The sequence below is a fragment of the Acanthamoeba castellanii genome (assembly GCF_000313135.1).
Source record: "Acanthamoeba castellanii str. Neff unplaced genomic scaffold scf7180000084691, whole genome shotgun sequence".
NCBI lineage: Eukaryota > Discosea > Longamoebia > Acanthamoebidae > Acanthamoeba > Acanthamoeba castellanii.
In genome coordinates this window covers 57,405-69,219 of record NW_004457369.1, presented here as the reverse complement: position 1 = coordinate 69,219, position 11,815 = coordinate 57,405, and the positions used below count along the sequence as shown (strand labels likewise).

The window sequence follows — 11,815 nt, the reverse complement described above, 5'->3', positions numbered from 1 at the left end:
CCCCTGGCGCTCCGGCGCCCGCGATTCGACCGGCGACCATCGGCGGCCCGACCACCCCTCGCCCTCCGCCGCAGCAACCAACACCACCTTCGACTACGGTGGCTTCCGCTGCGCCAGGCGGTGGTGGTGTGGGCTTCGCACCCCGGAGCGTTGCGAGCGCTGCGTCGCCGGAGCTGCCGGGACCGTCGGCGTCGCTCTCGATCCCCATTTTGCTGCCCATGCCGGCGCTCAGGCGTGCGCGGGACATCTTCTTCCCCGAGCCGCGGCCGTTCAAGGGCCTGCCCGGGCGCGATCCCTACGCGTCCGTCTTCTCGACCGCGCCGCAGCTCATGGAGCGATACAACAAACGGGAACAGCTCTACGGCCGCTTCATCGTCCCCCTCACCAAGACCAATGCACGTCATCCACCCACGCCCCCTCGCGGCGCACATGTATGCTGTTTAACACACATGGTGGTGTGTCGTGTGTGTGTGTGTGTCGTGTTTTGTTCACAGGATCCGGATCCACGCAACAAAGTGGACGTGAAGCTGCTGAGAATGCACTTCGACAACTTTCCCTCGCGCCTGTCCGGCCGACCAACTCCAGCCCCGCCGACGCAGACGCAGGCGGCACAGCCCCCCAACAACAAGAAACGAAAGACAGTTGGCGCCACCAAGAAAGAGGAGGAAGGCCAAGACGGCGGCGGCGAGCATGACAAGGAGAATCCCGAAGAAGAGTACTGGCCCGCCCTTCGTGTGCGTGTGCGTGTGCGTGTGCGTGTGCGTGTGCGTGTGCGTGTGCGTGTGCGTGTGCGTGTGCGTGTGCGTGTGTGCGTGATATAAACACTGATGGCGTGTGGTGGCTTGTTTTAGGTTGGACAAGCCACAGAAGCGGAAGCGAAGGCTCGCCAAGGAGATCAACCGGAAGTTCGCCTGCCCGTTCCCGCGCTGTGACAAGGCCTACGGCACCCAGGGCGCCCTGGACCAGCACATGCGCAAGAAGCACGCCGATGCTCGACTGCACATGCCCGCCCTACAGCCCATTCTGCAAAACCCGCTCCACCCCATGCCGTTCGTCCCACACACCTCCGCGACCAACGCCGCGGCCGCGCCCAGCAGCGTGACTGGGTCGCTCGCAACGCCCGCCCCGTCGCCTTCGCCTTCGCTATCGCCCTCGACTTCATCTTCTTTTTCTTCGTCTTCGTCTTCGTTCTTGTCGTCATCAAGCCCGACCTCGCCTTTCCCGTCGACACCAACGCCGCCTCGGTACAACTTTTCCCCGCTGCCGTCGCCCTTCACCTCCGCGGCCGCTGCCACCTCCAGTTCCCCCGTTACGATGCAACCGGACCAGTCCAGCACGTTGGGAACGGGCAACTCTGCCAAGGCGCCCGCGGGGCTGGTCGGCAAGTACGCGCCCGAGCGCTTCGGTTATGCCAACGACGATGATTCAATCATCAACTCACCCGTAATCCATGTTGCTTGCATCCAGATTCGCCCTGCCAACCACCGCCGACTCAACATCGGCCACGTCGTCGCCATCGCCATCTCCGACTCCTTCATCATCTCTATCATCGTCAGCGTCCTCTTCCTCTTCCCTCCCTGCCCCAATCTCTTCTGGTCCACCAGGAGCTCCTCTGGGAGCGGCTCCGCCGGCAGTGGGGACGCAACAGCAGCAGCAGCAACTGCCGCCACCGCCAGAGCCTCTGCCGCCACCGCCGCCACTCCTTGCCACTCCGCCTGCCATTACCAACACCACCAGCACCATCGTACAAGGGGACCCCATGTACTTGGATCGTCAGTGATGTCATCACTGCTTGGTTCTTGTAATTGGCCAAATTAAAAATGCAAAGAAAAGAATAGCTCGAAGAAAAACGGCCGCATCACACGCCAACGCAATTGTAATTCAATCCATTTCACTTCACGCAACATGTCTCGATTCTACCTCTTCATTTCGTGCCTCTTCCTCCTCGCCCCTCTCTTTGCCACGGGATGCGACGTCGTGTGGACTCTCTACGGCGCGCCTGGCTGCAATGACCTGAAGGTCGCATGCGGCTACTCAATCGTTGAAGATGGCGGTTGTCTGAACTTCACCCTGCCCGACGGCAGCATCTCGACCCTCATCAACTGCACGAACCAACAGACGGCCTTCTATGATGGGGAGGGATGCACCGGTAGCCCCCTCGCTGCAAACGTGACCTCCGCCCAATGCGCCACCGCCACGAACTGGTACTTCACCATTGCCTACGACAAGACGGTGTGCTCGGCCGCGTCGAGCATGGAATCGACGAGCTTCATGCCTGCGATGCTCAGCGCTTGGATCGGCTTCTGAAGCTGGAGTTGACCGTAACGGAGCTGTTTAGACGGATTTTGTTGTACAATACATTGTTTGTGATCCCCTCACAAGCTCCCGTCTTTGCGCCACCATCCTCATCGGCTTCAATGTTCGTATCCTACTTCATTAATTCATCTTTTCTTTTTAACAAATCGGACTTTCTTCTTCCCGCTTCTTTCTTCTCTTTGCCACACTCCATCAGAGAGGATCTCATCCATCTCTCCTCCGGCCACACCTCTGCCTCTTGCCCACTGCCGGACCCAGCTCCTCGAATTGGCAAGCCAGTCGAAGCTCATTCCCGATCTCCAAATCACACAACAATAATGGCCGCAAGAAAGACATCATCATCGAGCAATGGCTCCTCTCCGATGCTGCGCGACGTCTTCGGCGTGCGAGAGAAGCTCAATCCCAAGATGCAGGACATGACGCGCCCCCAGATCGAATCGTTCAACTTTGCGATGCAGGATGGCTTGCAGCTTGCCGTGCAGGACCTCCTCAAGGAGGAATTCCAAGTGGCCAAAGGCGGCCCCGCCGTGAAGCTGTGGTATGAGGACTTCCAGATCGCCAAACCTTCACGCGACAACCTTGATGAAAAGCTCTACCCCAACGAGGTACGTCAATCGCGATTTTTTAATTTGCGGATTTTCATTTCGCCCGATTTCCGTCTCCGTACGGAGCCGTGCAAGCATGTTGCATGTCTATCTTGTAGCAGCTGTACTGGTTGCATTCTATTTATTGGGTTTATTGATTGCATGCAATTGTGCCGCTAATCGAGCTCCTTTCCGCCACTGCAGTGCCGAGAGGGCGGCTTCACGTACAACGGTCTATGTGTGGCCACCATCGGCTACAAGGTGGGCGAGAAGGTGGGCCGGTTGCAAAGGACCATGGGCAAGATCCCTCTCATGGTGAAAGTACGTCGCTTCTATTCCTCATAAGCGACGATATGCGCCGGGTCTTGATTGTTGACGCTCTACGCACACAACACAACACAGTCAAACAAATGCCACCTCGACGGCATGTCGCCGGCCGAGCTCGTCAAAGCCCGCGAGGAGGGCACCGAGCTTGGTGGCTACTTCATCATCAACGGTCTGGAGAAGCTCATTCGTTTGATCTGTATGCCCAAGCGCAACTTTGTACGACGCTCCTCTGTCTCTTTGCACAGTGGCATACCACCCACGTAGGCGCTGCCGGCCCTGCGCTAACCTTCCATCTCGCCTTCCATCTCAGCCCATGGCAGTGCAGCGACCATCGTGGGCCGGCAAGGGCAATTACTACACACAACACGGTGTGCAGATCCGTAGCGTGCGCAAGTACGCTTCTTCTTCTTCTTCCATTTCTTCAACCTCGCTTTTTCGTGGGCAACATGGTTTACTCATTCGTGATTCTCTCTCTCTCTCGCTACAGGGATCAATCCAACCAGAACATGACTCTCCACTATCTCTCCAACGGTTCCTGCTCTCTGCGTATCTCAGTTTTCAAGCAGGAGTACTTCATCCCCGGCATCCTCATCCTTAAGGTATTGTGGCCCCGGGCAGCGCCCTTTGTCTTATGCACGTGGTTGGCTCGCCGCTGCTAGCTCATCGGCACTGACCCTGTTTTTCGCTGGCACCAAAAACACCATTAGGCCCTCATCTCCACCACCGACAGAGAAATCTACAACAGCCTCGTCCGCGGCGACGTGGAGAACACATTCTTGACTGATCGGTGCGGCCCTCCGCCCTCGCTCTCGCTCACAGTCGTCATGTGGCCGCGGCCTGGCAGCATCTGACCTGCTTTGTCGCCTTTATTAATTTATTATTATTATTATTATTATTATTATATATTACGACAGTGTGGAAGTGATCCTGCGCGAGGCCAAGTCATACGAGAACATGGAGACCAAGGAGCAGTGTCTCGCCTACCTCGGTACCCGCCCGCCCGCACTCACTCGAACCAAACAACAGATGTCAGTCATCATGACGCTTCTGTGCTCACTCACTTCGCCTCACTCACGCACGCACGATACCCGCAGGTTCCAGCTTCCGTATTGCTCTCCGGGTGCCCGAGAGGATGACGGACATCGAGGTGGGCCAGTTCCTGCTCGACCGTTACATCTTTGTGCACCTGAACCCGCAGAAGAACAAGCAGAAGTTCGACCTTCTCGCGTACGTGACCATCTCGCCCCCTTGGCCTCCTCAATTCATGGTCACTGGTCTTACTTACAATTGATTGATTCCCATTGGCCGCGCCCACAATTCTTAGTTTCATGATCCGCAAGCTCTACTCTCTGGCGAGCGGTGAGATCGGTCCCGACAACGCCGATTCGCCCATGAACTTCGAGCTGCTGTTGCCCGGCCACGTCTACCTCATGTTCCTCAAGGAGAAGATGCAGGAGTGGCTCGTCGGCGTCAAGCTGATCCTCAACAAACTGCACGCCATGCCCTCCGCCAAGGCCGGCCTCACCTGGGAATCCGATCCTGGTATGCCTACCTACCCTCCACTCGTCGTCGTCGTCGTCGTTCCTACGCGAGCGTTGGGCTGAATCGTGGGTGGCGCGCGTGCAGAGGGGTACCTGCGCAAGGCCATGGAGAAGAACTTCGACCTGGGCAAGAAGGTGGACTACTTCCTCGCCACCGGCAACCTGATCTCGTCCACCGGCATGGGCCTCATGCAGGTACAGACCTGACCTGGTGCACCTCACCCGCAGTGCGCTGCGTCTCACATAAACACGCTACCCTTCGTCTCCCCCCCTGCCCTGCAGCTCAACGGTTACGTCGTGGTGGCCGAGAAGCTCAATTGGCTGCGTTACTTCTCCCACTTCCGCTGCGTCCACAGAGGCGCCTTCTTCGCCACCATGAAGACGACCGCCGTGCGTAAGCTCATGCCCGAGTCGTGGGGTGCGTTGATTCAACTCTCAACCCTCTTTTCATCACTACTCCACACGACGATCATCAATGATTCGTGTAGTTGACCAACCTGCTCGTGTGTGTGTGTGTGTGTGTATGTGTGTGGTGTTGCATAGGTTTCTTCTGTCCTGTGCACACTCCCGACGGAGCGCCTTGTGGTCTCATCAACCATTTGACCGCCGTGTGCAGGGTAAGTAGTCGATTTCGCGTCTGTCTGCGGTGATGCTCTTTTTACTGACCGCCGCCACAATGGTCGCGCTGCTGCAGCTCATCACGCACCAGGCCGACACCCGACGGATGGCCTCTCTCCTGGTCTCGCTGGGCGTTTCGCCCGCGTCCCAGTCCATTCTCTTCCCCTCCGACCAGTACCTCGACGTTTTCCTCGACGGTATGCCTCCTTTGCAGGGCTCTCGCAAGCCACGTCATCGATGAATGATCGGAATGCAATCAATTTAACACCGCATAACGCGCAGGTGAGCTCATGGGCTTCATTCCGCACGCGGCCGCGCCGCAGCTGGTCGAAAAGCTGCGCTACCTGAAGGTGAAAAAGCTCGAAGACATCCCGTGGACGCTCGAGCTGGGTCTGGTGCCGGCCGGCGTCAGCAAGCAGTACCCCGGGCTCTACATGTGGACCACGCCCTCGCGCATGATGCGCCCCGTCAAGTACCTCGCCACCGGCGACATCGAGTACATCGGCTCCTTCGAGCAGGTGCGTAAACCAAGGCATTCCAACAATGCGCGCGTTCGTTGGTCGGTGAAGAGTGACCAACACACACACAACACACACACACACAACCTACAGGTGTACATGAACATTGCGGTGCTCGACGAGGACAGGAAGGACAAGGACATCTTCACGCACCAGGAGATCCGACCCATGAACATGCTCTCGGTCGTGGCCGGCCTCACGCCCTTCTGCGACATGAACCAGTCGCCCCGAAACATGTACCAGTGCCAGATGGCCAAGCAGTCGATCGCCACGCCGTGCCACTCGTTCCAGCACCGGACGGACAACAAGATCTACCGCATCCAGAACCCGCAGGCGCCCGTGTCGCGCACCAACGTCTACGACGAGTACGAGCTCGACGACTACCCGATCGGCGCCAACGCCATCGTCGCCGTGCTTTCGTACACCGGCTACGACATGGAGGACGCCATGATCATCAACAAGGCCGCCTACCAGCGCGGATTCGGTCACGCCAGCGTCTACAAGAACGAGCTGGTGGACTTTGCGCGGAAGGAGAAGAAGGGCGACGCGCCCAAGTACATCGCCAACCCGCTCGTGGAGGACAAGGACCAACAGGCCATGGACGAAGACGGCATGCAGCCCGCCAAGAAGCGCTTCTGCGAGGAGCTCGAAGAGGACGGTCTGCCGTACGTACCACACGACACGACACACACAACACACACACACACGTGCTTACACCACCCCATATCACGCCTACAGTGCCCCGGGTACGAGGCTCGAGGCGGGCAGCCCGTTCTACGTCACGGTTGACGGCGGCACCGGCAAGCCGCACCTGCACCGGTACAAGAGCAAGGAGGAGGCCGTCGTGGACGAGGTGCGCGTCGTCGGCACGTCGAGCAAGGGCCTGATCCAGCGCGTGTCGATCAAGCTGCGGCTCAATCGAAACCCGGTGATCGGAGACAAGTTCGCATCGAGGCACGGGCAGAAGGGCGTCATGTCCCAGCTGTGGCCGCAGGAGAACATGCCCTTCAGCGAGTCGGGCATGTCGCCCGACGTCATCATCAACCCGCACGCCTTCCCCTCGCGTATGACCATCGCCATGTTGATCGAGTCCATGGCCTCCAAGTCTGGCGCCCTCCACGGCATGTTCCAGGATGCCACTCCCTTCCGGTACGACCGCACACACCACCGCACACGCACAAACCGCACGACACACGCTGAATCGCACGCGCGCGTGTGTGAAAAATGACAGGTTCGACGAGAAGCACACGGCGGTTGACTACTTCGGCCAGCAGCTGCTGGCGGCCGGCTACAACTACTACGGCAACGAGCCCATGTATTCGGGCATCCTAGGGTGCGAGCTGCGGGCCGACATCTACCTGGGCGTGGTGTACTATCAGCGTCTGCGTCACATGGTGAAGGACAAGTACCAGGTGCGGTCCACCGGTCCCGTCCACCAGCTCACCCAACAGCCCATCAAGGTTCGCCCTCTAATTTTTTATCACAATTTATTTTGATTGATTACATTTGTTTTGATTTTGATTTTTACTCACGCCGGCGTCGGCTTCGCGTTTCGTTTTCGTTTTCGTTCTTTCTTTGTGAAAACAGGGTCGTCAAAAGGGAGGTGGTATCCGTTTCGGAGAGATGGAGCGCGATTGTCTTCTGGCCCACGGCACCTCGTTCCTCCTGCAGGACCGACTCTTCAAGTGCTCCGATTACTCCAGGGTTCGCCTCCCCACAACACACTGCACACGACACGACACGACACGACACGACACGACACGACACGACACGACACGACACGACACGACACGACACGACACGACACGACCGTGCACACACCTATGTCCGCCGAAGGTTTATCTCTCAGTACTCGTGAGAGCATGGATTTCGCTTCGTACCCATTGGACAACATCAAACCATTACGACTCTAATACAAGCGCCATTCGCTCTTGCAGCGGTGCTTGCTTCGCTTGTCGCAAACACTTTCACCACACACACACACACACCACACACACACACACCACACACACGCGCGCGACACACAACGGAGACCGTTTTGCTGACTTGTTTGTTGGTCGTCGCAACAGAGCTGGGCGTGCAAGGGCTGCGGCAGTATCATCTCGCCGGTGAACACCAAGGACCGCAAGGTGATGTGCACCTTCTGCGAGTCGAAGGACGGCGTGACCGCCATCACCATTCCCTACGTCTTCCGCTACCTCGTCAACGAGCTCGCCGCCATGAACATCCGAATCACCATGAACATCCAGTGAACCCCCAAAACAACAATAAAGAAAACAATTAATTGAAACCAACACCATGGTCGTCTTGTTGTTGTCTTGATCGGCATCAAAGAAGAAGAAGGCCGGGCGAGAGTCATCAGAAACGGCAGTAGCCGCGGTAGCGCGGGACGGGGATGACGTCGCGGATGTTGTCCATGCCCGTCACGTACTGCAGCAGCCGCTCGAAGCCCAGCCCGAAGCCTGCGTGCGGCACTGTGCCGAAGCTGGAACGTGCAGATGACCGTTCGGAGCGCGTGAGTCGTGAAGTCGTGTGGCTGAGTGCGCAGGGGAAAAGGAGCTGTACCGCCGCAAGTCAAGGTACCACTGGTAGTCGTCCACGTTCATGTTCATGGCCTTCATGCGGGCCTGCAACGTGTCGAGGTTCTCCTCACGCACACTGCCGCCGATCAGCTCGCCTGTAAGCACGCACCAACCAGCTCAGACCAGGTCAGCCGCGGCTTGGCCACAGAGCTGAATTCCATCGGAAGCTGCGTACGCACCTATCGTGGGGACCAGGAGGTCCATGGCTTGCACGGTGCGACCGTCCTGCAAGGAAAGGGTCACGTCAACCACACGACACACACGACACACACACACACACACACGGACACACACACGTGGTAGGGTTGGGTTACCTCATCGAGCTTCATGTAGAAGGGCTTGATGTCCTTGGGATAGTGCGTCACAAAGACCGGTCGGTTGTCAAACTCGAACTGAGACGCGCGATGCGCAAGTGAGACAAGAGGAGGACGGAGCAGAAAAGCCGGGAGGAAACGGACCTCGACGAGGTACCTCTCGTGCTCCTTCTGCAGGTCGAGGCCCCAGGCCACCGGGAACTCGAACTTCTTTCCGCTCTTCTCCAGCAGCTTCACGGCGTCCGTGTAGGTCACCTCCTGGAAAGGACCTGTGTGGCGTGCCTTTTGGTAAGTCCTACGACCACACACACACACCCACCGCACGACACACACGAGAGGCCTGCCTGCGAGAGTCTTGTGGAGGCGGGCCATGAGTCCCTCGTCGACCCGCTTGTGGAAGAATGCCATGTCCTCGTCGCACTTGGCCAGCACGGCTTCGATGACCGCCTTCACCATGTGCTCCGCCACGCGCATGTTCAGGTTGAGGTCACAGAACGCGATCTCGGGCTCGATCATCCTGCAAAACAAATAAATAATAAAGCAAATAAGCAACATTACATCGAATAAATAATTAAAGAATATTGAACAAAAATAAATAATAAATAAAAAGATTTAAAAAATACCAGAACTCGGCGAGGTGGTTGCGGGTCATGGAGTTGTCGGCGCGGAAGGTGGGACCGAAGGTGTACACGCGCGAGAGCGCACACGCGGCCATCTCGGCCTGCAGCTGGCCCGACACGGTGAGGCCGACCGTGCGATCGAAGAACTCGCGCGGGCCTGTCGCACGCAGTTGCATCGTGGTCGGGTCACAACACGACGCGTCAATTTCTCATTCACACACGACGTCGAAGCGCAGGCGAGGAGCGAAAGGAATGAACCTTGCTCACTGGACGAGGCGGGCATCAGCGCCGAGACCGTGAACTGCTCGCCAGCGCCTAGTGTGTGTGTCGTGTGTGTGTGTGCCGTGTGTGTGTTGGCCCGTTGGGGTCAGGGTCATCGTGACGGCGCGAAAGAAAGAACGCTGTTCGTCACACGTGCCTTCGCAGTCGGAGGAGGTTAGGATGGGCGTGTGTAGCTCGATGAAGCCGTTCTCGTGGAAGAAGTCTCGGATGGCAGACGCGGCCGTGTCTCGCACCCGCAGCACGCCTGCGTGCGTGAGTGGTGCCCAACCGTGAGCCCAAAGGCGGCGCAGAGGTGTTGCCCAGAAGAAGAAGAAGAAGGTTGAACCTCCGATGGTGTTGGTCCGCGCACGCAGGTGCGGAATCTCCCTCATGAACTCCAACGAATGCTTCTTCTTGGCGAGTGGGTATTTCTGGACTCGCACCGTCACAAAATCAGCACTACACAACATGCACACGACACGACACGACACGACACAACACGCACACACCACACGACCAACGACACGACCAACGACACGACACTCCAGTTGCTGCTGGATCAAGAAGCGAGCGGGCCTCACCTCGGGGTCGCAAGCGCCGATGATGTTCAGTCGGGAAGCCACCATTTCGAGCTTTTGCTTCCCGGCTGGGCTCTCCACAATCTTGCCTTCCACTTCGATGCTGCAACCAGTCGACGCCCTGTTGTGTGTCGTTGGTCGTGCCGTGTGCCGTGTGTGTGTCATGTCGTGTCGTGTGTGAAGTGGCCGGTGAGGTGAGAATCCCACAAATGCGCATTGTAACCGCATCTCCGGCGCACCCTTTGACCAGCTCGGGAGTGGCCACGATCTGGAGCGGCGTCTGATGTGAGCCATCGGACAGCTCCACGAACGCGTGCTGCTTCTGCTGTCGCACTGTGCGGACCCATCCCTGCGCGGCAAAGAAGAGAGTTACCACCAGACTAGTAACTCACTCGGTCAGTCGGGGAGTACCTTGATGACGAGATCTTGGCCAGGCGTGGCTTTGCTGAGGATGTCACTCACTCGCCACGGCATGAGGCCGGCACTGTAGCAACAAAATAGTTGTTTTTTTATTATTTGTAAAAAAATAATAATAGAAATATATGAAAGTGATTGAGAGGTTTAAGGGTAGGATACGTGTGGCTCCGGCGATAAAGGATCTTGGTAGCTGCATTCACACTGAACTGTGGCGAGGAGGGCCAAAGATTGATTAATTTCAATCGGAAAATTAATTCAGAAAATCGCGAATGGAAATCGTACGAGGCTCGAGGCGGAGAACGGTGCCCGGCCGGCAAGGATAGGACGGCCAGCGATCCTCATCGCGATGACTGAACAAGATGAGTGACGCGCGACAAGCTCAACAACCCGTGCTGCCGCTATTCTTCGAAATCAGTTTCTTTTTGATTTTCTTCACGATCTCAAAATCAAGACGCCAACAGAACGCAACATGCAGAGCGCAACGGAAGACCTTTCGCCTGTGTTGCCCGACTACTTCCCTTCCCTCACACGAGAATGCCAGAAGGCTGGCCTCGTCTTCTTCCATTGCTTCTCTGAGCAGTCCAAGCACAAGGGCACAGAGGTACCGCTCATCTGCGCAACTATTTCGATGATGGAATGCTTGCTGGCCATTTTGGATGCAGCCTCGCCAGTGCTCGACCCCTTTCCTCTTCACTGGCCATCCATCTTAAAACTTCCACTCATCATCATTTCCTCTCCTTCAAATCCTGCAGGACGCACAAGCCGGCGTTCGAGGCCTCGTCCTGTGTCAGGAACCCCTGCAAGCCTATGCACAGTGCATGGAGCGGTCTCTGAAGCAGCCCCAGAAGCCATTCGTCCCCATGCACTGAGTAGTCCTCATCTCTTCCTCTTTCAAGACAAAACAAAACACAACCACAAACCGAACCGTGTCCTCCCCGACAAAGTCGTTTGCCAGTGGGTACAAGGCACTGGCCCCGAACCACGCCTTTGGGCACGAACGTCCGAAGAGTGTCCGTGCGATACCCGACGCCCCGATCACCGGGCCAGTTGCGGGTTCTCGGATTGTTTGGAATGTGCGCGCGCGGAGCACTGGCATTGCTCACATTCCAGAATTGACCTGTCGGGCGGGCAAGTTCGGG

At 57.4% G+C, this 11,815-nt stretch overlaps 5 protein-coding genes across 5 annotated transcripts; 4 read left to right on the top strand and 1 right to left on the bottom strand.

The window, feature by feature from the left end:
• Positions 1 to 218: 218 nt before the first annotated feature.
• Positions 219 to 1,780, top strand: ACA1_125570 (zinc finger, c2h2 type domain containing protein; the record flags this gene model as incomplete). Its single annotated transcript, XM_004336648.1, has 6 exons — positions 219 to 374; positions 495 to 715; positions 852 to 1,053; positions 1,098 to 1,244; positions 1,330 to 1,405; positions 1,635 to 1,780. The coding sequence occupies 6 exons, from the start codon at positions 219 to 221 to the stop codon at positions 1,778 to 1,780; spliced, it is 948 nt and encodes a 315-aa protein (XP_004336696.1).
• A 125-nt stretch (positions 1,781 to 1,905) lies between these two features.
• Positions 1,906 to 2,307, top strand: ACA1_125560 (uncharacterized protein; the record flags this gene model as incomplete). The annotated part of the gene is made up of 1 exon (XM_004336647.1): positions 1,906 to 2,307. The coding sequence occupies one exon, from the start codon at positions 1,906 to 1,908 to the stop codon at positions 2,305 to 2,307; it is 402 nt and encodes a 133-aa protein (XP_004336695.1).
• Positions 2,308 to 2,633: 326 nt separating this feature from the next.
• ACA1_125550 (DNAdirected RNA polymerase, beta subunit) lies at positions 2,634 to 8,156 on the top strand (the record flags this gene model as incomplete). The annotated part of the gene is made up of 19 exons (XM_004336646.1): positions 2,634 to 2,921; positions 3,105 to 3,221; positions 3,303 to 3,443; positions 3,553 to 3,620; positions 3,715 to 3,826; positions 3,935 to 4,014; positions 4,142 to 4,215; positions 4,322 to 4,454; positions 4,552 to 4,769; positions 4,854 to 4,963; positions 5,051 to 5,186; positions 5,312 to 5,385; positions 5,463 to 5,583; positions 5,669 to 5,904; positions 5,998 to 6,569; positions 6,643 to 7,053; positions 7,136 to 7,364; positions 7,492 to 7,608; positions 7,974 to 8,156. The coding sequence occupies 19 exons, from the start codon at positions 2,634 to 2,636 to the stop codon at positions 8,154 to 8,156; spliced, it is 3,420 nt and encodes a 1,139-aa protein (XP_004336694.1).
• A 106-nt stretch (positions 8,157 to 8,262) lies between these two features.
• ACA1_125540 (asparagine-tRNA ligase) lies at positions 8,263 to 10,733 on the bottom strand (the record flags this gene model as incomplete). The annotated part of the gene is made up of 12 exons (XM_004336645.1): positions 8,263 to 8,389; positions 8,470 to 8,581; positions 8,666 to 8,711; positions 8,801 to 8,878; positions 8,945 to 9,058; positions 9,134 to 9,317; positions 9,424 to 9,577; positions 9,821 to 9,946; positions 10,028 to 10,112; positions 10,263 to 10,362; positions 10,499 to 10,608; positions 10,671 to 10,733. The coding sequence occupies 12 exons, from the start codon at positions 10,731 to 10,733 to the stop codon at positions 8,263 to 8,265; spliced, it is 1,299 nt and encodes a 432-aa protein (XP_004336693.1).
• A 412-nt stretch (positions 10,734 to 11,145) lies between these two features.
• On the top strand, positions 11,146 to 11,545 carry ACA1_125530 (uncharacterized protein; the record flags this gene model as incomplete). The annotated part of the gene is made up of 2 exons (XM_004336644.1): positions 11,146 to 11,277; positions 11,429 to 11,545. 2 exons carry the CDS (start codon positions 11,146 to 11,148, stop codon positions 11,543 to 11,545), a joined length of 249 nt encoding a protein of 82 aa, XP_004336692.1.
• Positions 11,546 to 11,815: the final 270 nt, after the last annotated feature.